The 24,481-nt window shown below is 44.3% G+C and overlaps 1 protein-coding gene across 2 annotated transcripts in view; it reads left to right on the top strand.

Moving 5' to 3' along the window:
- The window catches only part of LOC124031714 (cadherin-4-like), a 380,434-nt gene that overhangs the window by 156,014 nt on the left and 199,939 nt on the right, over positions 1–24,481 (top strand). The window contains exon 3 of one of the 2 annotated variants that reach the window (XM_046343303.1): positions 24,081–24,104. The exons of the other annotated variant lie outside the window; for it this stretch is intronic. Coding sequence (XP_046199259.1) covers positions 24,081–24,104 — 24 coding nt within the window. The remainder of the gene's footprint in view (positions 1–24,080; positions 24,105–24,481) is intronic. 2 annotated transcript variants of the gene reach the window in all.

The following is a 24,481-nucleotide window of genomic DNA, read 5'->3' as shown; positions in this document are numbered from 1 at the left end:
GTGTGTGTGTGTGTGTGTGTGTGTGTGTGTGTGTGTGTGTGTGTGACATTTGAGACGTCTGTTGACACTTGATGTCAACACTATCACGGCGTGTGAACAGGCCACCCTCCATCACAATAGTTTTTTTCCCCCATCACTTATTTCACTTCTCCTCCTTTCTCTTCCCCTGCTCTATTAAATGCCAACTGTGTGAGATCTCTCCTTTAGCTGTATTACCATCAGCATCCTCTCCCCTCATCACTGCTCTGATGATCCCATCCCCAGCTACAGTAAGAGATATTTCACACACACACAGGAATTGGTGAGAGAGACTGAGGGAGAGGGAGAGACTGGATGAGTGGTAGAGTTTTTTTTATCCAGAGGCCTTTGCCCAAATGGTCCACACTGCTGTTTCAAGAGGAGAACCCTTCCAGCCCAGAGAGAGAGAGAGCATCAGAGAGAGAGGGATGGGGAAGGAGGGAGGGAGAGAGAGAGAGTGAGAGATGTGCATTCACATTCCTGTATACAGTATGTACTCTCCTGGCCTTGTTGTTACTTCGTGCCACGGACACACATACGCTCTTTCTCTAGCACACAAAGACACGCACGCCACACACACACACACACACATCACTGTCTTTGTGAGTGTGTGCTGGCAGCATGTCAACCCTCATGGTGCTGAGACTGGCATGATTGACAGCAGTGTCCGCGGGGCGTGACAGAGTGTCCTGATCCTCCGGCTGCCCCCTGCTTCCCCACACGTCTCCCTAGTCTCCAAGACACATCCCTCCATCTCTCGCTCGTCTTTTTCCTCCGCTCCCGCCATCTCTCTTTAACTCCCCATTCATCTTCCACCTCACTCTGCAACTCTGTCTCACTGTCAGTCTCTCACGGTGTCGGAATTCCTTTCCTCGCTTGCACATTTCCCTGATCACTCACTCTCTCTGTCTATTTTTCTTCCCCCGAGTTATGTTTTTTGTTTGTCTGTTTTTTCACTATGTTAAACCTGGTAAAATAACGCCACCAGTCTCTCTCTCTCTCTCTCTCTCTCTCATCCTGACGCCGAGGGATGATTCAGTTTTTCCTCACCTCATTGCTGACCTGTGCCCCTGGCCTTCAGGAGAGCAGCGGTAATGAAACCCAATGACACAATGGCATCGGTGCTAATTTACACAGCAGCAGCTTGTGTCTGTGTATCACAGGGCAAAAGTGTCGTACTACTCTGCTGGCTGGTAATTGCCCTACGTCTCATTCTCCAGTGCATCGGTGTCACTGTCTCCGTTGCACGAGTGTCCTGTTCGAGTCCACAGGGGCTCGTGAAAAGTGTCACACTCACAGCAAGGAAACATTAGTACACACACACATTGTATTTCTCATTGACGCGTACTTACATACTCCCAGATGCATTTAAATCAGCTCATCATATATCACTACACTTCAAGGGAGTTAGTTAGATGAATACATAGGGGAGAGTAGGGTAAGTTGAGTCCTTTTTGAAAATGTATTTTTACATTCAGCATCACTAGTATTCTTTCCAACAAAGATATCTACATATATTTCAGGATGGTGTGTATCCCTGGAAATGATCGGAATTCATGTTATCATAGCAGTTTTGGAAGAAAAAAAAGTGGTCTCTTGGTTCAACTTACTTATGGGGTAAGTTAAGCCACGGAACAGGGTGAGTTAAGCCACGGAACAGGGTGAGTTAAGCCACGGAACAGGGTGAGTTAAGCCACGGAACAGGGTGAGTTTTTTTATTTTTTTAAACCATGTCTTTCTTTATTTCCCAAATGCAATTCAACACAATCATAATCACTTTTGAGTATTTTAATCATTTGAAACATATTTTAACACCTACAAAATACTTTTAACATAGGCCAGGCCCTGTATCCCAGTGATAATTCCTTGCTTTAGGCTTGTGAAGAAAGCACAGACTTTTTTTCAACTATTGGCTCAACTTACCTCATGGTCATTGGCTCAGCTTACCCCAAGGCAAACGTTTGACTGTATTGGCCCACACAGCTACAAGGATGCACTTTCAAGCTAGGTTTAGGACCTCATATTGAAGCTTATAGAGACCCCAACTGATGTATAGAACGATCTTTCAATGTTCTACTTTGGTTTAGATAAGAAGCGTCATGAAACTTCTAACACAATAAATAAATGTGACTTGAGACAAAAATGTGGGCACCTAACTGGCTTACCCCTCTTTCCATGTGGTTTCTTCCTTCACAGACTCCATGAAATGATGACCTAAATATTTGGTCGAATGATACATTTTGTGTATGGTTTCCTAAGAAACAATGGTGGCTCAGCTTGCCCCTTTGGCTCAACTTACCCCACTCTCCCCTCCATATATTTCACAATTCCTTATGCTCAGATAATGGACAAGCTTAGACTCTCCATGGGAAATAGGCTCTAGTTGGGCATTTTTCCCAGTTCAAACTGTACTTATATCCATTTTCAGGCATGGGACTCAACACAAAAACTGAAATATTTACTACACAACAAACATAAGAGGATACAAAAAAAACCGGAAGAATAACAATTAAAAACTGTTGAAATGGATTAGATAACTCAAATAATGGGCAACTATGTATGACTTATTCAGATCATGTATCAGCAATGGGTTGTTGCATTTTTATTTATTTTTTACCAGAAATGTCCATGTAAAAAATGATTTGATACTGTAGCACCGAGCACTCTTTCTCAATCAGACACTATCTGTGATTGAGGATAACTGAGGCCTTTTGTGTATTAGAAACATGGAAATGGGTTGGGGGTGTATGAAGAGCTTATTGAGTTAAAACCATAATATTAAGCAAAGTGGACACTTAACTATTGTATTCACGACAGACAATAGATTTTGATTGAGAGAAACAGAGGGTTTTCATATTTATGACATGCGTGTAGAGGAGGTTAAGGGGGTTTGGGCTGGTGAGATGATTCAGGACCCGTTTGAACAGAGGCATGATAATGGGGAAAGTAGGCACTCTTAAACTATTGTTTCTTGTGAATGCTCTAATCATGGAAGGCTTAGCTGTAACTTAGTCACTCATCACCACTGATTCAGGTGGATCAAGAGGAAAATAAACACAAATCATGTAAAAAAAATATATTTTAAAAAGTTTTAGAAAACCACCACTGGGCCTTATATAGAATCAGCATGTAGTCACAGTCTAAACCAGACAGACAGACAGACGTTCAATACTACTCCTATGGAGGAGCGAGAGGAAGATATAGAGGAGAGAGGATAGTTACTGTGGTAGTTGACACAGTTGGAGGAACAGGAGGAACATAAGGATGGCAGTCGGTGAATAGGGGGGAGGAGGAGTTGGATGGCAGAGGAGGGTGGTGGTGGGGGGGTGCTGTACCATTTGATCAGCGGGTGCTGGAGATGACTGATGGAAGACGGCTGTGACTGAAGGTCACATTGGAAGCCCTTGCATTTTCATCTGCATTTGTCACAGGGGAGAGAATACATGAAATGAAGTGCATCTTGTTTATCCTCTCGGCTTTCTCCCATTGCACGCGGCGAGAAGCAGAGAGAGAGATAACGAGAGGCAGAAGGGAGTTCTGCCATTAGATGATTCAGCCTCGGCTAAGTAGGATTTGGATAGTCTCCTGGTATTTATTATTTTGTTGAAAAAGAGAGCAAAAAAAATGACATTGACATTCTCTCCGCTTCATCTGAATTTTCTGTGGAATATATTTGATTTGAAGAAGAAAACAATTATGTCCTCCTCCAAATGGAAGAGGACAGCTTCTTTCTAGGAAGTATTGCCTCAGGGCAGTATTTAAAGGTGCAGTACAAGTGAGTGTATTCATAGGTTCCACCTCCGTCACTCGGTTGCGTCATGCCATAGTTATGAATGTTTAGTGGTGGCCTAAAATGTTGATAAGCCCAGCCATTCTGGAAGGAGGCTACCTTCTGCATTGTCTAAATGATGACACAGCTAAAGTAGTCAAATATTTAGTAGGAAACAACTTTGCCAGCATTATCATGTCGTCGTTTGCTAGCAAAGTTTGTAAAATAGCTAGCAATGGTAACCTTGGTTAGCTAAGGCCTCCTCTCAATCTAAGCAAGCTAGCTAACGTTATACTGTATCTAAAGTCAATCTGGCAACATCAAAACTATGACGAAAGGTCCCTTTGAATGTAAATATATTTCCAAGCCACTGTAATTGCACTTTTGATGCAATCTTCATCAGTGCTCATTGACGATGCATTGAGTAGAATGCTCAGTCGGACATCAGTCCAAAATGGACATTCAAATCAATATTATGACGAAACATGCAACCCATGAATAGTACTGTAATATGGCCTCATATTTGAGTCTGTGTCTCTTTGCCGTGCTCCACCCTCCACACAGATAACAGGCTGAAGGGCATCAGACTGTCTTTCCTCCAATGTCCCACCATACTGGCTGGAACACATATAGTCACCCATCTGCCTCTGGAGCCATGTGTGTGTGTGAGTGAGTGTGTGCATGTGTTTTTTTAGTGTGTATGCCTGCGTCTGTGTGTGTGTGTGTGTGTGTGTGTGTGTGTGTGTGTGTGTGTGTGTGTGTGTGTGTGTGTGTGTGTGTGTGTGTGTGTGTGTGTGTGTGTGTGTGTGTGTGTGTGTGTGTGTGTGTGTGTGTGTGTGTGAAGGGGTCATTCTCCCCCCAGGCAGGGCAGAGTGCCTACGGCCATATGACCTGGCTGCCCAGCCTCTAATATCTGATCAAGGACCATCTGCTGTGGGTGAGAGAGACACTCTCTTTCTGCTCCTGTGTCTGTCTGACCTCTCCAAGGAGAGCCCGCTGGGAAATCAGGACACTGTTAGAATAGTTCTGGTCACCATTTGAGGGAAAAATCTGCAGATGGAAATTAGATTACTCCCACAACGCTGCTATTTGTTTATTTATATTGGCTATTTATTTGGGAAGATGCTGTGAACATGCGGCCAATTTATTATCTCTCTCTCTCTCTCTCTCTCTCTCTCTCTCTCTCTCTCTCTCTCTCCCTCTCTCTTTCTGTCAGCCTACCCTGGCCAACATGAAATGTGGCATCTCCTCAGATCAAAATCTTCACCTCCCAGAACCAAAGGACTTTAATTGTGTTGAAGCTATTGGAGTTTTTATATAACTATTAAATTTGTCCGGGTCGCTTTTGTTATTTTTTATTGCTATCGACCGTGACCAGTGACAGACTGCTATTGATATTGACAGCCTGAGCTGTGGGTGAGAATAGAAGGTTGTTCAGTGTCTGGGCGCATCGCGATGTAATTAGTTTGGAATCCACGCCTAAATGCCACAATTATCGCTGCAGTAAAGTGTGTGTGTGTTCAGCTGACAGAAGGAGTGAGTTACTGTGTGTGTGTGTGTGTGTGTGTGTGTGTGTGTGTGTGTGTGTGTGTGTGTGTGTGTGTGTGTGTGTGTGTGTGTGTGTGTGTGTGTGTGTGTGTGTGTGTGTGTGTGTGTGTGTGTGTGTGTGTGTGTGTTTGTGGTTGTATGTTTGTGAGCCATTCTACTATGTTTCACTGTATTAAATCAACATTTTGAGGTACTGTAGTTGCCATATAGTGTAACACTGCTGGCTGAACATAGAACACAACATTTATTCTATGTGTTGGTGGGTGTGTTTATGTATTTGTACTCCCCACTATGACCCTCCTACACTTTTAGAAAAAAGGATTCCAAAAGTGTTTTGGGGCTGTCCCCATTGAAAAACCCTTTTGTTTCCAGGTGTAACCCTTGCGGTTTGCATGTAGAGCATTGGGCCAATAACCGAAAGGTCGCTGTTTCCAATCCCCAAGCTGGCAAGGTGGAAAAATCTGCCGTTCCACCCTTGTGCAAGGCAGTTAACCCCTAACAACAACTGCTCACCGGGCAACGATGACGTGGACATTGATTAAGGCAGCCCCCCCTGCACCTCTCTGATTCAGAGGGGTTGGGTTAAATGAGGAAGACGTGGACATTGATTAAGGCAGCCCCCCCTGCACCTCTCTGATTCAGAGGGGGTTGGGTTAAATGAGGAAGACGTGGACATTGATTAAGGCAGCCCCCCCTGCACCTCTCTGATTCAGAGGGGTTGGGTTAAATGAGGAAGACGTGGACGTTGATTAAGGCAGCCCCCCCTGCACCTCTCTGATTCAGAGGGGTTGGGTTAAATGAGGAAGACGTGGACATTGATTAAGGCAGCCCCCCCTGCACCTCTCTGATTCAGAGGGGTTGGGTTAAATGAGGAAGACGTGGACATTGATTAAGGCAGCCCCCCCTGCACCTCTCTGATTCAGAGGGGTTGGGTTAAATGAGGAAGACGTGGACATTGATTAAGGCAGCCCCCCCTGCACCTCTCTGATTCAGAGGGGGTTGGGTTAAATGAGGAAGACGTGGACATTGATTAAGGCAGCCCCCCCTGCACCTCTCTGATTCAGAGGGGGTTGGGTTAAATGAGGAAAACGTGGACATTGATTAAGGCAGCCCCCCCTGCACCTCTCTGATTCAGAGGGGTTGGGTTAAATGCGGGAAGACACATTTCGGTTGAACCCTTTCATTTTCTCCTCTGGGGACAGCTGAAAACCATTGTCTGTTGTGTGACTAAGCTCCCCAGATTTCCAAATGCCGTCTCTGCTCTCTCAAGAGGGCCCGCTGCCACCTGTGATGACCGAACAGTTGCCTAGCGAGCAATACACAGGGGTTAGTTAGCGCTGCAGCACTTTGTGTTTTCATTCCTCCATCGCAGTAGTAATTAATCCAGTCGAAACCCGTAGCGCTAGCAAAATAAATGTTTTCAATTTTCATTAATAGACAAGTCATTAGTACATAATGAGAGAGAGAGAGAGAGCGCTGCTCTCTCTCCTCTCTACCTGGCGCTGAGCCTTATATAGAGTGGAGCGCAGGATACACAGCCCCCGAACTCACTGCTAATTACTACGCTGCTACGCTCTCTACTTTCCTGTTCTCTTCCTTTCTTTAAAAGAGGGAAGGTATGGGCTTTAATAGCATTTTGATTTACTAACACTATGTCATTGTATGCCAGTGTTTTAGGGGGATAGAGAAAGAGAAGGGGGAAAAAACTCATGTGATACAGAAAAATACATCTGTTACTTACCGCTTGCTAAATTATTATTATTATGCTTAGTGGCAAATTGTGTTGTTCCTTTAGCCTTTCCAAGGGAGTCCGAGTCGGTGATACTTTTTAAAAATTTTCTACATGAGCACTAATGCTTTGTTAGACAATAGAGGGGCAAGTACAGCCTGACACCCATGTTCACCTCACTCTCAGGCGCACCAGACTACCTCTGTTCTCTGTGTGTGCTTTCAAAGAGCACTGCGAGTACAGTGCAAAATAGCGTCCACTTCTCTCGACATACTCCCGTTCAGCAAAGACCGAGGGGGAAATAATGAATGTGCACGCTGCTGAAGTAGTGTTAACTCTGTGGCGGTGAACTCTCCTCGGCGCTGTAATCCAGAGCTTCCTGTAAAAAGGTGACGTCTTCCTGTTTGCGTGGTCCGCCCGCAGCCTGCTCTCCGTCAGTAGAGAATAACAGCAGCGCTGACCTTTCTCTCAGCAGATGGGGGAGGGAGGGGGGGGGGGACATGCATCATGCGGGATCATGACCCAACATCAGCAGCCTCTCCCTCTTGTCTTAACAAGCCCGCTAGCTACCGCTGCTAACTCACCCAGAGACACGGAGAGAAGACGTTTGTTAAAATAACTACACGACATGGAGAAGAGGGCTAGGGAGACAGAGTGAGACTGCAAGTGTTCCCGTGTTTACGATCTTAAGGAGCACACTGCCTCCGAAACTCATTGGCATGGAGTAGAAACCTGTCTTGCATGTATATACCTGAGCTGGTGAAAAACGAAAGGCGTAGAGGACGCAAAAGGCTCAGAAGACGACAACATACCACACCACTACCCAATAGCTAGGACACTTGCCGGAAACTCTGTTGATAGAATCCTCCCACCATAGTGACTTGACACACCCAGCCAGTGGTCTTGCAACTCCAGAGACTCGCTACAAACACACAAGACACTGTTTCACCTTTGATAAAGCATAGGTGTATTTAGCATCCCAAGATCTTGCTAATAGAGCGATAAGGAACTGGAGTGACGCGGCGGAGCTCCCCCCCCCCCCCCAAGGGAAACCTGGCTGAACAAGCCTACTACGACTCTGTAGGGTCTTATAGGACCAGCCTATGGGACTACATCACGGACATGAGCAGCCACGACACCAGCTCAATTGGACTCATTAACTTCCAGGTCAGAGGTCAAGTGTGACCAGGGGCCACCATCTGTCAATGTGTGGGTTTTATAACTGGGAGTGATGTGGTGTCAGCATGGCCATGTTCACTCAGGTGGAATGGGGGTGATTTAGTAAGGGCAAGCCACAGTAGAGGAATTTATCCTAATTACATTAAAGCTTCAATATATCACTGTAGTGCTTCATCATCTGAGGACAGCTCCGTTTGTTTATGTCTGCAGTCCTGTACATGCCTCTGACACACACACACACACACACACACACACACACACACACACACACACACACACACACACACACACACACACACACACACACACACACACACACACACACACACACACACACACACACACACACACGTTCATCTTGGCCGATATGGTTTTCATTTGTCTTGATGAAGTGGTGATTAGCTATGAGGATTCTTCAGTTCAGGAGGGGTATAAAAATCGAACCCAATTTCTGGCTTTAATTAAAGCTATTCCCAGGACAGCTTCTTAGAAGGCCACAACTTAAAGAGGTCAATGGGAGACAGTTTTCCAATGCACTCTAATTCACTCACAATGTCTGTGATGTATAAGCAGTCCAGGCGGACCCCCTCAGTAGCAACATGGCTCGAAACATACCATCTTACAAAAGCAACACACTACCAGCCCTTTTCAATCGTCACGCGTCCACGGTTTAGTCTGGTTACAACATGTCATAACGAACAGAAGGAACTGGTGGGATGCTTCAGAAGACAAAGGTAGGTTTGGATCCATCTCAAGTTTACCTGCTTCAGATGGATGCATCTACTGTACATTGACCACGCACTATCCTCTGGACAGAAAAGGAAAGCAAGGAATATGAATTGAGGGAAGAACAGAGAGGGCAGAAGAGAGTGAAGGAGATTCACACCCAGAGCTGTAAATAAGCAATTTTGAGGCTTATGTCCCCTTAAAATGGTTGTCTGCTGTCACTATCATTATCAAAGAGAGAAAGACCTTTTCACTTCTGGTCAGTCTGTATACGCCTCCAGCAACCCCTGAAATCACAACAACCCAGCTCTCCAAAACTGCTGACTATTATAAGGCATGGGAGAGATGAGTTCTCAGGGATGTGGCTGAAGTCTTTTTTTTATTTTTAAATCTCTGCTGCAAATTGATACATTTCCAGCTACGGCTCCTTATTGCATTCCAGGCAGAGAAAGAGGATGTTTCTCTTGAAAGGTAAAAAATAAAATAATAATAATAATAATATTCAGACCTCATGGTTTTGGTCTATGGGTTTTGGAACGATTTAGAAAATCTCTATATTTTTGGGACGTTTCCCTCTTTCCACGAGGCCACTTTTACTACACTCGAGTCTGATCTTGCATTCATGAACAATAGCCATTTGAACAATAGACTTGAGGAGCCTTCTACCGGGCAGAAAGGCAAGCGGATATATAGGTCAGGACTGAGGAGTAATCCTGGTTGACAATGAATATTACTATTTTTTTCCCTCTTCTCTCTCTGTTGTTGTTCATCGTAACAAGCCCATTAAAATGCATCGATTTTTTTTTGGGGGGGGGGAATAAATGCCTCGAAATCCCTTGATCCGAATGGCTGATCAGTGTTGCAAATGTCAACACGCGTGTTCCAGCCAATGCCTGATTAGCTTTTTAGGTCAGTCACTTTGTTAGACCACTGTCCTGTGTCTTGTCATTGTAGTATTACACACAACAACAACAACAAGAAAAACAAGAAACAATAGTATTGAACTTTCACAATATCTATCTGTCTCTCTCTCCCCGTCCTGCTGAGAGAAAGGCGCACAAAGACAAAACAGAGAAAGAAAAAGAGGTTGAGAGTTACAAGCCAGCTGCGTGTGTTTGTCATGTCGCAAGTGTGTGTCCACCACTACCATGCGTGCAGTCTGTCCCTCCTTTACAGGCCGGTTATTGGGCGTTTCAGGGCTGGCGGTAGCTGTTCTTGCATAAGCCTGTGACTGAGTGGGATGACTGGGATCACTGTATTGACGAATACATAATACCCAACCCACAGGAGTGTAGTGCTGGGCGTGCAGCCGCATCAAAACGCCACACACATATTCACTGGATATTAGCCTCCAAATCCATCTAAGCCACCAGCGACCAGGCAGAAAACCAGCCAATCGATGGTCTGAAGGGGAAAAAGAGCTTTACCTTCCAAACAGCCCAATATTTATCTGAACTCATCACGGGGCTTTTTCATGCCACGTATTGACGCGTGTTAAGACGGAAAAGCGTTTACTCTTTGTCATCAGATAATTTTCAGCTGCTGCTGGGGAAGATCACTATCATTACAGCAGTATTGCTTCCTTCTTACCCCATCTTGGTTATCCTGGCTGTCGAGGTAGCCATTCGTTCACAATGATAAAAAAACACACATTTCAAGTTTCAAGTACAGTGAAATGCCTTTGTTGCAAACTCAAAACTGGACCATGCAATAATCAATTGCAATGTATTACAACAACAACAAAACTGAAATAAGAATATGAAATAAGGAAGTAAGCATACAATATACTGGAAATTATTATTATTATTATTTATTTTTTAAGTCTTTCAATACCATATTAACAGGGATACAGGAGTGATGGAGGTAGATATGTATAGGGGTAAGGGGACTAGGCAACAGGATATACGATAAACAGAGTAGCAACAGCCTGTTTGTGTGTGCTTGGTTGGAGTCTTTGCCGATTTTCCAAGCTTTTTCACACCGCCTGTTTAAAAAAATAATCATATTTAACCTTTGTTTAATTAGGCAAGTCAGTTATGAACAAATTCTCATTTACAATGACGGCCTAGGAACAGTGGGTATAGAGGTCCTGGGTGGCAGGGAGCTCGGTCCCAGTGATGTAGTAACGGGGCTGTCCGCACAACCCTCTGTAGCACCATGCGATGGAGGGCGGTGCTGTTGCCATACCAAGCAGTGATGCAGCTATGGATGCAAGGATCGCCTATTCAAGATATCAGCATTATAGTTTTAACCATGTTTTGAGGATGTGTACTGTAGTATTATAGTTTTAACCATGTTTTGAGGATGTGTACTGTAGTATTATAGTTTTAACCATGTTTTGAGGATGTGTACTGTAGCATTATAGTTTTAACCATGTTTTGAGGATGTGTACTGTAGTATTATAGTTTTAACCATGTTTTGAGGATGTACTGTAGTATTATAGTTTTAACCATGTTTTGAGGATGTACTGTAGTATTATAGTTTTAACCATGTTTTGAGGATGTGTACTGTAGTATTTGTTGACGTCGGCTTTGTTTACAAACATTGGCGTAAATCTGATGAGGTGTGACGGTTGAACTAAGCTCATGAGGCAAGTTATATTCTTCAAGGATCAATGGGTACATATCATGAATTCAGAAGTCCAAAAATGGATGAAGCAACTTTAAAGTAAATATTCACAATGATAAAAACACACCTGTTTTTTACATGTGGGATGAGTAATTCACTCTCCATATCGCGTACATGTGTGTAGAGGACAGACTGCTGTTCTGCCGTCTCACTGTTTGAGGGCTTTAAACTGCATATCACTTCTTCCACATGATCGCATGAGTACTTTCCAGAAGTGGAGCGTCAAATAGTGGTTATGCATTATAGATAGTGAATCGAGGGACGATCGGGTTGAGATACCAACAGAATCCACGTTGTGTTTCTGTTTTCATTAATATGATAGAGTTACATTCATATTTTAGAAGATATTTTCTACTTGGATATAGAGGTCTCCGTCTCTCTCTCTCTCTCTCTCTCTCTCTCTCTCTCTCTCTCTCTCTCTCTCTCTCTCTCTCTCTCTCTCTCTCTCTCTCTCTCTCTCTCTCTCTCTCTCTCTCTCTCTCTCTCTCTCTCTCTCTCTCTCTCTCTCTCTCTCTCTCTCTCTCTCTCTCTCTCTGAGTGGTTAAGGTCACTCTCTTTCAATGAGGATTTGGAGAGATATAACCATTTTCAAGTTGTATTAGTCTTACAGTGGGGCAACAAAAAGTATTTAGTCAGCCACCAATTGTGCAAGTTCTCCCACTTAAAAAGATGAGAGGCCTGTAATTTTCATCATAGGTACTGTGCTGCCATCCTGTTAGAAGGTAACAGATTATTTTATTATTTGCCCCCTAGTGGCATTTTCTGGTACTTAGAAAGTCAACGCAAACGGGAAGTTCAGAATTTGTTTTGCACGCATAGAAGCAGCTACAAACAACGCTACGATGCAGGTCTTTCAATGTAGTTATTTCTTGTCACGCTTCAGCCTTGGAAAAATATTTGTTTGTAAGTTCGATTCAAGCATTTAGCTAATGATGATAATCTTGTTATTGATAGAGTTTCTTACATATCAATGTTGGTTGCATTTACTCACAAATTGCAATGCCTTTTGTGTATGTCGTTAGCTGTATTACTTTGCTCATGCGTCATGCAAACGAATTGTAAAATATACACTACTGTAGTTTTGTTACTGTTTTTAGTGTAATATGCTTTGTAATTCTACATAGATGGTTATACCATCTATGTAGTTGTTAGCTATCTGTCTAGTTTTGCATGGGAACGCAACTCAAGGGCAGAATAGTGAAAAAACATCATCACAGCGGGCCCAAGCACAAGAATAACTGCACACGGTGGTTATGTTTCTACGTTCATCAGCCAACACAGCCTCTTATCCTAGGGAAGACCAGCAGTCTACGATGCAACAACCAGAGCCAGGTGTTCAACAGAGAGAGATGGAAGAGCCTCTTCAGCACATTGGGACCAAGTCTCAATCTACAAGATCAAGGTCATCAAAACAGTCAAGCAGATCCTTAACGGCGAGTTCTGCAGCCGTCAAAGCACGTGCCAAGGCGGAGGCAGCACGCGCACAAGTCTCTTCTGCTGAGAAGGAAGCTTCTGTGATGAAACAAAAGGCAGAAATAGAGGCCAGCTTGTTGAAGCAAAAGGCAGAAACAGAGAAGCAAAAAGCTGACCTCGAGGCAAGTTTATATGTTCTCCAAGTTGAGAGAACAGCTGCTGCTGCATTGGCTGAAGCTGCAGCCTTTGAAGAAGTTGTAGGATCAGAACGCAGAGAGCATCGCAAAGAACTAGACACCGGGACACAGCCCTTAAGTCCAGTCCAACGTACATGTGAGTACGTACAACAACATGCTAGGCCCTACTTTGCTGAACTTCCATTTGAAGTGGAGAAACAAGAGCTTAGTGTTGACCCAGCTACATGCCATAATCCAGAAAGTAGCAAACAACAGAACATGAGCAGAGACTCTCCGTTCAAAAGAAATGAACAGCAGCATGGTGGAAATGGAAAGCAAGCCCACTTCCAGTCACACACACACACAACTTCCCTGAGTCACAAGTTGCACCAGACCTCACCAAGTACCTCCTACGACGTGAGATGGTGAGTTCAGGACTCCTGAAGTTTGATGATCGCCCTGAAAATTATTGGGCATGGAAAGCATCCTTTCTCAATGCGACCAGAGACTTGAATTTATCAGCCAGGGAAGAGTTAGATCTAATTACCAAGTGGCTAGGAGCAGAGTCATCTGAGCAAGCAAACAGAATTAGATCTGTCCATATTTTCAACGCAACAGCAGGGCTTAACATGGTCTGGCAACGACTAGAAGAGTGCTATGGTACACCCGAAGTGATCGAGAATGCACTGTTGAAGAAAATCATCCATTTTCCAAAACTGGCTAACAAAGACAATCACAAACTAAGAGAACTAGGTGACATTCTTCTCGAACTGGAGTGTGCTAAAGTAGAAGGGTACCTTCCAGGCCTCGCTTATCTGGACACATCTCGGGGGGTAAACCCTATTGTAGAGAAACTTCCATTCAGTTTACAAGAAAAATGGATAGCACAGGGATCCAAATATAAGGAGGACTATCGGGTAGCATTCCCACCATTCTCCTTCTTCTCGAGATTCATCAGGAACCAGGCGAAAATTAGAAATGACCCTAGCTTCACCCTCTACACCTCAACTAACCAGGTGTCCATGAAAAGTGAGAAACCTGCCAGGTACAGCAGCAAGACACCTGTGACTGTATACAAGACAGATGTGTCATCTGAGGCTTCAGACCACCAAACCAAACCCAGTAAGACAAAGGTTGAAAACCCTGACCGTCACTGCCCAATACATAACAAGCCTCATCCTCTTAAAACGTGTCGTGGGTTTAGATACAAAACTCTAGATGAGCGCAAATCATATCTCAAAGACAATGGCATTTGTTTCCGATGTTGTGGGTCAACTCAGCACAGAGCTAAAGACTGTAAGGTTTCAATCAAGTGCTCTGAGTGTGACAGCGACAGGCATCTTGCTGCTCTGCATCCAGGCCCAGCCCCTACAAATACATACACCGCTACAGCAGAGACAGATAATGGCGGGGAGCAAGGTGACGATGCTCTTCTATCTGTCACCTCAAAGTGTACAGAGATCTGTGGTGAGGCAGTCAATCCAATATCATGTTCAAAAATATGCTTAGTCAAAGCTTATCCGGCTGGGAAAAGAGAGAAAGCTGTCAAAATGTATGTAGTGCTTGATGAACAAAGTAACAAATCTCTGGCCAAGACAGAGTTTTTCAGTCTCTTCAACATCAATGACAACCCTGCTCCATACACCATGAAGACGTGTTCTGGGGTAACAGAGACTTCAGGCAGGAGAGCCGTCAACTTCATGGTGGAGTCTATAGATGGACACATGCAGCTCACTCTCCCTACTCTGAGTGTGATATGATGCCAGACGATAGGATGGAGATTCCCTCCCCCGACATTGCGTATCATCATCCCCATCTGCAACCAGTTATGGACAGAATTCCAGCTGTGGACCCAGACGCTCCCATCCTCCTGCTCTTAGGACGAGACATCTTAAGGGTACACAAGGTACGAGAGCAAATCAATGGGCCCCACGACACTCCTTATGCACAGCGACTCGACCTCGGGTGTGTCATTGTGGGTGAGGTCTGTCTGGGAACGGCTCACCGACCAGCCAATGTTAACGTGTTCAGGACAAACATACTTCAAAATGGTCGCACATCCTATCTGAGCCCTTGCCCTGACATCATCCAGGTAAAAGAGAACTACAACAGCGTAGCTCAGAAACACATCTCTCCCTCTACAGTGCACTCGAGAGATCCAATCACAACTGTGAACACAGACAGCCTGGGATGTTCCGTGTTCGACAAAACACAAGACGATGATAAACCAGCACCATCAGTGGAGGACAAAGCCTTCTTGGACATTATGGACAAACAGGTTTTCCAGGATGATGGAAACAACTGGGTGGCTCCACTACCCTTTCGCCCCAATAGACGTCGCCTTCCTAATAACAGGGAGCAGGCCATGAACCGTCTCACATCACTTCGCAGGACTTTAGACAAAAAGCCTGACATGAAGCATCATTTTATTGACTTCATGCAAAAGATGCTGGATAACGACCAAGCCGAACCTTCACAGCCACTAGAGGGAGACAAAGAACGTTGGTATCTGCTCATATTTGGTGTTTACCATCCACAAAAGCCTGAACAAATACGAGTAGTATTTGACTCCAGTGCTAAGTGTCAAGGCGTGTCACTTAACGATGTTCTGCTCAGTGGTCCAGACTTAAACAACACACTCTTGGGTGTCCTAATGCGTTTCCGCAAGGATTGCATTGCACTAACAGCAGATGTGCAACAAATGTTTTACTGTTTTGGTGTACGTGAGGATCACAGAGATTACTTAAGGTTTCTCTGGTATGAAGACAACAACCCAGATAGAAACATAACTAAGTACAGGATGAAAGTCCATGTATTTGGGAACAGCCCTTCACCAGCCGTAGCCATCTACTGCATGAGACGAGCAGCGCTACAGGGTGAGAAGGAACACGGGTCAGAACCCAAGCAATATGTAGTGAGGAACTTCTACGTCGATGATGGTCTGACATCAGTAGCTAGTACAGAAGAAGCTGTCAACATTCTAAGAAAAACACAAGCAATGTTGGCGGAGTCCAACATGAAACTACACAAGATTGCATCCAATAGCAAAACAGTTATGGAAGCCTTCCCTATGGAGGACCGTGCGAAAGACCTAGGAGTGGATCCTCTCCCCTTTCAACGGAGTCTGGGACTTTCTTGGAACCTGGAAACAGACAGCTTCTCATTCCAGGTGTCCCACAATGAGAAGCCTTTTACGCGGAGAGGCATCCTGTCCACAGTGAATAGTCTTTATGACCCCCTTGGGTTCGTGGCTCCAATAACAATGCAAGGTAAAGCCTTAATCAGAGAACTCTCTTCTGATCAGAGTGAGTGGGATGCCCCTCTTCCCACAGGAAAAGAAGAGGAATGGAAAATGTGGAAGGAATCTTTGATGGAGTTGGAACATATGAATATACAGCGGACCTACATCCCAGTCTCCTTGTCTACCACTCAAAGAAGAGAGCTACATATCTTCTCGGATGCCTCTACAGTAGCCATAGGAGCGGTAGCCTACCTGAGAGTTATTGACTCGGAAGGTCAATGCCATGTTGGATTTGTCATGGGGAAATCAAAATTGGCCCCTCGTCCGGCCCACACTATCCCACGCCTAGAACTGTGTGCGGCTTTGCTAGCTGTTGAAATGTATGAACTGATCAAATACGAAATTGACATTGATATACATGCAGCCAAGTTCTACACAGACAGTAAGATAGTTCTCGGTTACATCCACAATGTCACCAAAATATTATATGTTTATGTTGCCAATAGGATAACTCGCATCAGGAAGTCTACCCATCCAGATCAGTGGTGCTATATAAACACTGGCAGCAATCCAGCAGACCATGCAACCAGGCCCATACTTGCTGCGCTCTTAAAACACACTAGTTGGTTCTCAGGTCCACCGTTCCTGACCCAAACAAACTCGAGTAAGCCTGAGAACATAAATTTTGACCTTGTAGAGCCTCACACAGATGCAGAGATTCGACCAGACTTCACTGTCTTTGCCTCTAAAGTTTCTGGAGCTCAACTCGGCTCTCATCGCTTTGAGAGGTTCTCAAGCTGGAAAACTCTCAATCGAGCCACAGCACGACTCATTCATGTTGCAAGATCCTTCCATGAAGGTGCAGACAACACCAGCTGCAGAGGCTGGCATGACTGTAATAAACCATGCGGTACAAGTGAGTTGTCACAAGCCAAAACAGCAATCATTCACTGTGTGCAACATGAAGCCTTCAGAGAGGAATTCAAATGCATTGAAAAAGGAAAAGAGTTCCCAAAGCAAAGTACACTCAAAAAGCTGAACCCAGTGATTGATGAGGATGGGTTGCTGAGGGTGGGAGGCCGCTTATCCTCCGCCGACATGTTACAAGACGAAAAACATCCTCTCATCATCCCACGGACACATCATGTTGCCACTCTGCTGGTAAAACATTATCACGAGCAAGTGGCTCACCAAGGCCGTCATTTTTCAGATGGAGCTATTCGAGCAGCAGGCTTCTGGATTATTGGGAGCAAACGTCTGGTCTCTGGTGTCATTCCCAAGTGTGTCACCTGCCGCAAGGTTAGAGGGAGGCTAGTTGACCAAAAAATGGCTGACTTGCCTGCAGACAGACTCACATCTGAACCACCATTCACCAGCGTTGGACTTGATGTGTTTGGACCATGGAATGTCATAACTCGTCGCACTAGAGGTGATAGTGCAGACTCCAAGCGCTGGGCGGTGCTCTTTACATGTATGTCTACTAGAGCAGTCCATATCGAGCTTATCGAATCCATGTCCACATCCAGCTTCATCAACGCGCTGAGGCGTTTTTTCGCTATCCGTGGTCCAGCAAAAGTGCTAAGGTCTGATCGAGGTACAAACTTTATAGGTGCCTGCAGGGAACTGGGTATCGACACAAATGACTCAGAACTGACTAAATACCTCTCAGATAAGGGATGTACTTGGATATTTAATCCTCCACACTCGTCTCATATGGGTGGTTCTTGGGAGAGACTCATTGGGGTTGCCAGACGCATTCTTGATGCTATGCTGTTTCAGACGGGCTCCACTCATCTCACACATGAGGTCTTGAGCACTCTTATGTCTGAAGTTATGGCAATAATCAATGCGAGACTCTTAGTGTCAGTATCAACCGACCCTGACATGCCTACCATTCTCACACCCTCAATGTTACTTACACAAAAGACCAGCGCTACCTCAGCCCCTTCCGGATACTTCAGCATGAACGACCTTCATGGAAAACAGTGGAAGCAAGTCCAGTGTCTCGCTGACACCTTTTGGAAAAGGTGGAGACAGGAGTACCTGACAACGCTGCAGAGACGCAGAAAATGGACAGCAGAAAAGCCAAATGTAAAAGTGGGAGATGTTGTCTTATTGAAAGACAGTCAGGCACACAGAAATGACTGGCCAGTCGGGCTTGTGGTAAAAACCTTTCCCAGGACTGACAAAAAGGTTAGGAAAGTAGAACTAAAAATTGTCAAGCAAGGAGCTGCTAAGGTGTTTCTGAGACCAATCTCAGAGATTGTTGTTCTTCTTTCTGAAGCATCCTAGAGACAAAAGATAAAAATAGAAAGGACATTATTTGTTTCTTGATATGTTTTATTTAATAGTGGCACAATTTCATTATACCAGGCGGGGAGTGTGCTGCCATCCTGTTAGAAGGTAACAGATTATTTTATTACAATGGTTAAATTGGATTTTCATTGTGTTCAATTGTGTTATTTGCCCCCTAGTGGCGCTTTCTGGTACTTAGAAAGTCAACGCAAACGGGAAGTTCAGAATTTGTTTTGCACGCATAGAAGCAGCTACAAACAACGCTACGGTGCAGGTCTTTCAATGTAGTTATTTCTTGTCACGCTTCATCCTTGAAAAAATATTTGTTTGTAAGTTCGATTCAAGCATTTAGCTAATGATGATAATCTTGTTATTGATAGAGTTTCTTACATATCAATGTTGGTTGCATTTACTCACAAATTGAAATGCCTTTTGTGTATGTCATTAGCTGTATTACTTTGCTCATGCGTCATGCAAACGAATTGTAAAATATACAATTCTGTAGTTCTGTTACTGTTTTTAGTGTAATATGCTTTGTTATTCTACATAGATGGTTATACATTATTAGAGTAATGAAAGGAGCAATTACCATATGGTTAACAATTAGCTATATGGTTTGGCATCATGCCAGATGCATGGTACCTTAGAGCGTGCTTTGTATTTATGCAACTTCAAATGTTTAATGTACATCTACAGTATGTCGGTGTGAATTGAACACTAAAGTATATTCTTTTCTGTATTTTGCAGTTTCACAACATAAACGTTTCAATATATTCATTCAAGAAAAGTCACGCCTTGGGAGTTTTATTGAAGACTTAGTTGTTAGCTATCTGTCTATTTTGCATGGGAACGCAACTCAAGGGCAGAATAGGTACACATCAACTATGACAGACAAAATGAGGGGAAAATCACATTGTAGGATTTTTAATGAATTTATTTGCAAATGATGGTGGAAAATAAGTATTGTCACCAACAAACAAGCAAGATTTCTGTCTCTCACAGACCTGTAACTTCTTTAAGAGGCTCCTCTGTCCTCCACTCGTTACCTGTATTAATGGCACCTGTTTGAACTTGTTATCAGTATAAAAGATACCTGTCCACAACCTCAAACAGTCACACTCCAAACTCCACTATGGCCAAGACCAAAGAGCTGTCAAAGGACACCAGAAACAAAATTGTAGACCTGCACCAGGCTGGGAAGACTGAATCTACAATAGGTAAGCAGCTTGGTTTGAAGAAATCAACTGTGGGAGCAATTATTAGGAAACGGAAGACATACAAGACCACTGATAATCTCCCTCGATTTGGGGCTCCACGCAAGATCTCACCCCGTGGGGTCAAAATGATCTCAAGAACGGTGAGCAAAAATCCCAGAACCACACGGGGGGACTTGGTGAATGACCTGCAGAGAGCTGGGACCAAAGTAACAAAGCCTACCATCAGTAACACACTACGCCGCCAGGGTCTCAAATCCTGCAGTGCCAGACGTGTCTCCATGCTTAAGCCAATACATGTCCAGGCCCGTCTGAAGTTTGCTAGAGAGCATTTGGATGAAGATTGGGAGAATGTCATATGGTCAGATGAAACCAAAATATAACTTTTTTGTAAAAACTCAATTACTGAGTTGCATTCAAAGAACACCATACCTACTGTGAAGCATGGGGGTGGAAACAACATGCTTTGGGGCTGTTTTTCTGCAAAGGGACCAGGACGACTGATCCGTGTAAAGGAAAGGATGAATGGGGCCATGTATCGTGAGATTTTGAGTGAAAACCTCCTTCCATCAGCAATGGCATTGAAGATGAAACGTGGCTGGGTCTTTCAGCATGACAATGATCCCAAAGACACCACCCGGGCAATGAAGGAGTGGCTTCGTAAGAAGCATTTCAAGGTCCTGGAGTGGCCTAGCCAGTCTCCAGATCTCAACCCCATAGAAAATCTTTGGAGGGAGTTGAAAGTCCGTGTTGCCCAGCAACAGCCCCAAAACATCACTGCTCTAGAGGAGATCTGCATGGAGGAATGGGCCAAAATACCCGCAACAGTGTGTGAAAACCTTGTGAAGACTTACAGAAAACGTTTGACCTCTGTCATTGCCAACAAGGGTATATAACAAAGTATTGAGATAAACTTTTGTTATTGACCAAATACTTATTTTCCACCATAATTTTCAAATAAATAAATTACAAATCCTACAATGTGATTTTCTGGATTTTTTTCCCTCATTTTGTCTGTCATAGTTGAAGTGTACCTATGATGAAAATTACAGGCCTGGCTCATCTTTTTAAGTGGGAGAACTTGCACAATTGGTGGCTGACTAAATACTTTTTGCCCCACTGTATATGCAGGATACACAAGGTATACACTGTCCAACTAAATGCTTACTTGCAGGTTCCTTCTCAACGATGCAACAACAATAAGAAACAATAAGATATAAGAATACGAACATAAAGTAAATGGCTCAGTAGAATATAATAGGCATTTTAGCATAAGTATAATACAGGAATGCACAATTTATTGTCCGATATTTACACGTGTATCAGGGAAGGGTGTGTTGTTTAATTCATTTAATACATAAGTATTAGCAATAGTAAAGAGTCTGGTAGCAGCAAGTGTGTGTGTGCGTGTGCATGTGTGCGTGCATGCATGGGTGTGTAGATTATATGTCAGTGTGGGTGTGTGTGCGTGTAGATTATATGTCAGTGTGGGTGTGTGTGTGTGTAGATTATATGTCAGTGTGGGTGTGTGTGCGTGTAGATTATATGTCAGTGTGGGTGTGTGTGCGTGTAGATTATATGTCAGTGTGGGTGTGTGGGTGTGTGAGTGAGTGAGTGAGTGAGTGAGTGAGTGAGTGAGTGAGTGAGTGAGTGAGTGAGTGAGTGAGTGAGTGAGTGAGTGCATGGGTGCTAAGGTGCGGAGAGTCAGTGCAGGTGGTCAGTGCAGCTCAAGTGTTCAGCAGTCTGATGTCTTGCAGATAGAAACTGTCTCTGAGCCTGTTGATATCAGACCTTATGTTCCGATACCGTCTGTCCGGCGGTAAGTAAGTGAACAGCTCGTGGGTGTGTGGGGTTCTTGATGCTGCGGTACTTCCTCAGGCAGCGTTCAAGTCGAGGTCCTGAATGGCAGTTGTGGGAAAAAGTACCAAATGTCATACTTGAGTAAAAGTAAAGATACCGTATTAATAGAAAATGACTCAAGTAAAAGTGAAAGTCACTCAGAAAAATAATACTTGAGTAAAAGTCAAAAAGTATTTGCTTTTAAAAATACTTAAGTATCAAAAGTAAAAGTACAGGTTTAAATCATTTCAAATTCCTTGCGTTAAGCAAAGCAGACTGCCACAGTTTCTAAATGTACAGATAGCCAGGGGCACACTCAAACACTCAGAGATCATTTACAAACGAAGCATGTGTTTAGTGAGTCCGCAAGATCAGAAGTAATAGAGATGACCATGGGATGTTCTCTTGATAAGTGTGTAAATTGTGTGAATCAAAATGTAACGAGTACTTTTGGGTGTAAGGGAAAATTTATGGAGTAAAAAGTACATAATTTACTTTAGGAATGTAGTGAAGTAAAAGTTGTCAAAAATGTAAACAGTAAAATACAAATAACGACGTATGTATTCCTTTAAAGTATTTTTTTACTTAAGTTCTTTACACCACTGCTGAATGGGTGGGAACATGGACTCAGTGATGTAATGGGCCGTCTTCACCACCCGCTGGAGGGCCTTGTGGTTGTGGACGGAGCACCACCCGTAACAGGCCATGATGCAACCGGTCAAGACGCTCTCGACAGTGAGGCGGTAGTTTTTTGGAGCCAAATTTCTCTAGCCGCCTTTAAGGAGTAAAAGGCGCTGTTTCGCCCCTATTGACACGAGTGGTGATGTTGTGGGGCCCCGTGTCAAGTCCTACAGTGAACAAGATTCAGCCTTTGTTTTTCACCGTTTATCTGTAGACCGTTTTAAATCCACAGCACTCATGGCTGCACGGTTTGTCCAATGGCAACGGTAGAGTTGGCATGATGGAATGTGGCATGGGCACCAGAACATGCCAACACCAACTGTACCAGTTAGAAGAAGGTAGTTTGTGTCCAGGTAGGGCCATCTCACTGCTGTGAAGCTACCCGTAACAGACAGTCAGACGCGTGTAATAACCAGCGGGGGAATATTGGCCCAAATCCCCCAGAACACCTCGCCAAACAAAAAACAGCTAAAGCCTTAAAACCCTATGCCCAATCGCACGCCGCGCTGCTTTGATCGATGCCAAACGCAACAATGGAGGCCATCTTTATTCTGGCAATTAGGCAAATCAGTAGATTATATCTCCCCTTTAGCTCAACCCAACGCAAATCCACCCCGGATTCGGCCCGTCTGTGGCCGTTTGGGCTTCTTGGGCGTCCGGCCAGTACACAAATGTGATCAAGGATTTGGACCACTGAGAGCAAAAGAAACACATTTTTTTTTTTACACTTTTATTTAATTTCGCAGTCCTCCCGACTTGAGAAGTCTATCACATAAAAATGAAACCTTGGGAGCTTATAAACAGACTTGTGGTAAATATTTTATGCAAACCATAAGCAAAATGTACTATTTTCACTCCTACTCTTCCCTCTGTTGTTGTGGCACTTTGGACCCGTCCATTAAGAAGAGAGAGCCTCTACAACCCCCCCCCCCAAAAAAAAAAATATTATTCCCCACCTTATTGGTCCGAAGTGCCTCCTTCCTAGGCCCAGGGATAAATCCTGACATGTTTTCAGATTGTGCAGTCTCTCAAGGAGCCGAGATGTCATTGCTCTACTTATGAGAAATCTCCACTCACAGTAACTTGTATAATGCATCGCAGTTGACTGGGAATTTCAGGCATCCTCTGCTCTTCACTCTCAAGGCCTCTCAATTTATTTAGCCCAGTGTCTTCCTCTCTCGTTCGCTCTCTCTACCTCCCTCTCCTCTTTACCTTTCTCCCTCCCTCCTTCGCTCACCTCCCTCCACAAGATCGTTCAAAGGCAACAGTAGTGGTTGAGTGTGTGTGTGTGTGTGTGTGTGTGTGTGTGTGTGTGTGTGTGTGTGTGTGTGTGTGTGTGTGTGTGTGTGTGTGTGTGTGTGTGTGTGTGTGTGTGTGTGTGTGTGTGTGTGTGTGTGTGTGTGTGTGTGTGTGTGTGTGCGTGTTGAAGTGGAGTGCTTGTGCTGTTAGAGGGCTGAGATGAGAGACCCCCTTTTGGTTTCCCCATCTGGGCCACGACATTGTACCCCCTCCCAACCAATCACCGACTGCCGCTGTCATCTCCGCCATTTGATGTGTCTCAGAGACAACAGCCTGTCGACTCCTAACACTCCTCTCTTTTTTTCTCCCTCCCTTTCATCTGCAGATACCACCGTGTCATCGCGGAAAGGTAAGGCAACACTCAATCAGTCACCTGTGTTTCCTCCGCTGTTTGAGATGTGTGTGTGTAGCAGCAGCTGTGTGTGTGTTCTCAAGTACTGTTTATCAACACTTATGCCCTGATGTGTTAGCGATGCGGAGTCAAGGTTACTGTTCTGTGCAATAGCGTTATCCCTGGATAGCATGGTCCCCACACACCCACACATATAGCCAATAGCGTTATCCCTGGATAGCATGGTCCCCACACACCCACACATATAGCCAATAGCACACACCCACACATATAGCCAATAGCGTTATCCCTGGATAGCATGGTCCCCACACACCCACACATATAGCCAATAGCGTTATCCCTGGATAGCATGGTCCCCACACACCCACACATAT

Source organism: Oncorhynchus gorbuscha, linkage group LG03, assembly GCF_021184085.1.
Source record: "Oncorhynchus gorbuscha isolate QuinsamMale2020 ecotype Even-year linkage group LG03, OgorEven_v1.0, whole genome shotgun sequence".
NCBI classification, from domain to species: Eukaryota; Metazoa; Chordata; class Actinopteri; order Salmoniformes; family Salmonidae; genus Oncorhynchus; species Oncorhynchus gorbuscha.
The sequence above is the reverse complement of the archived record's forward strand: the minus strand, read 5'-3'. Positions and strand labels throughout refer to the sequence as shown.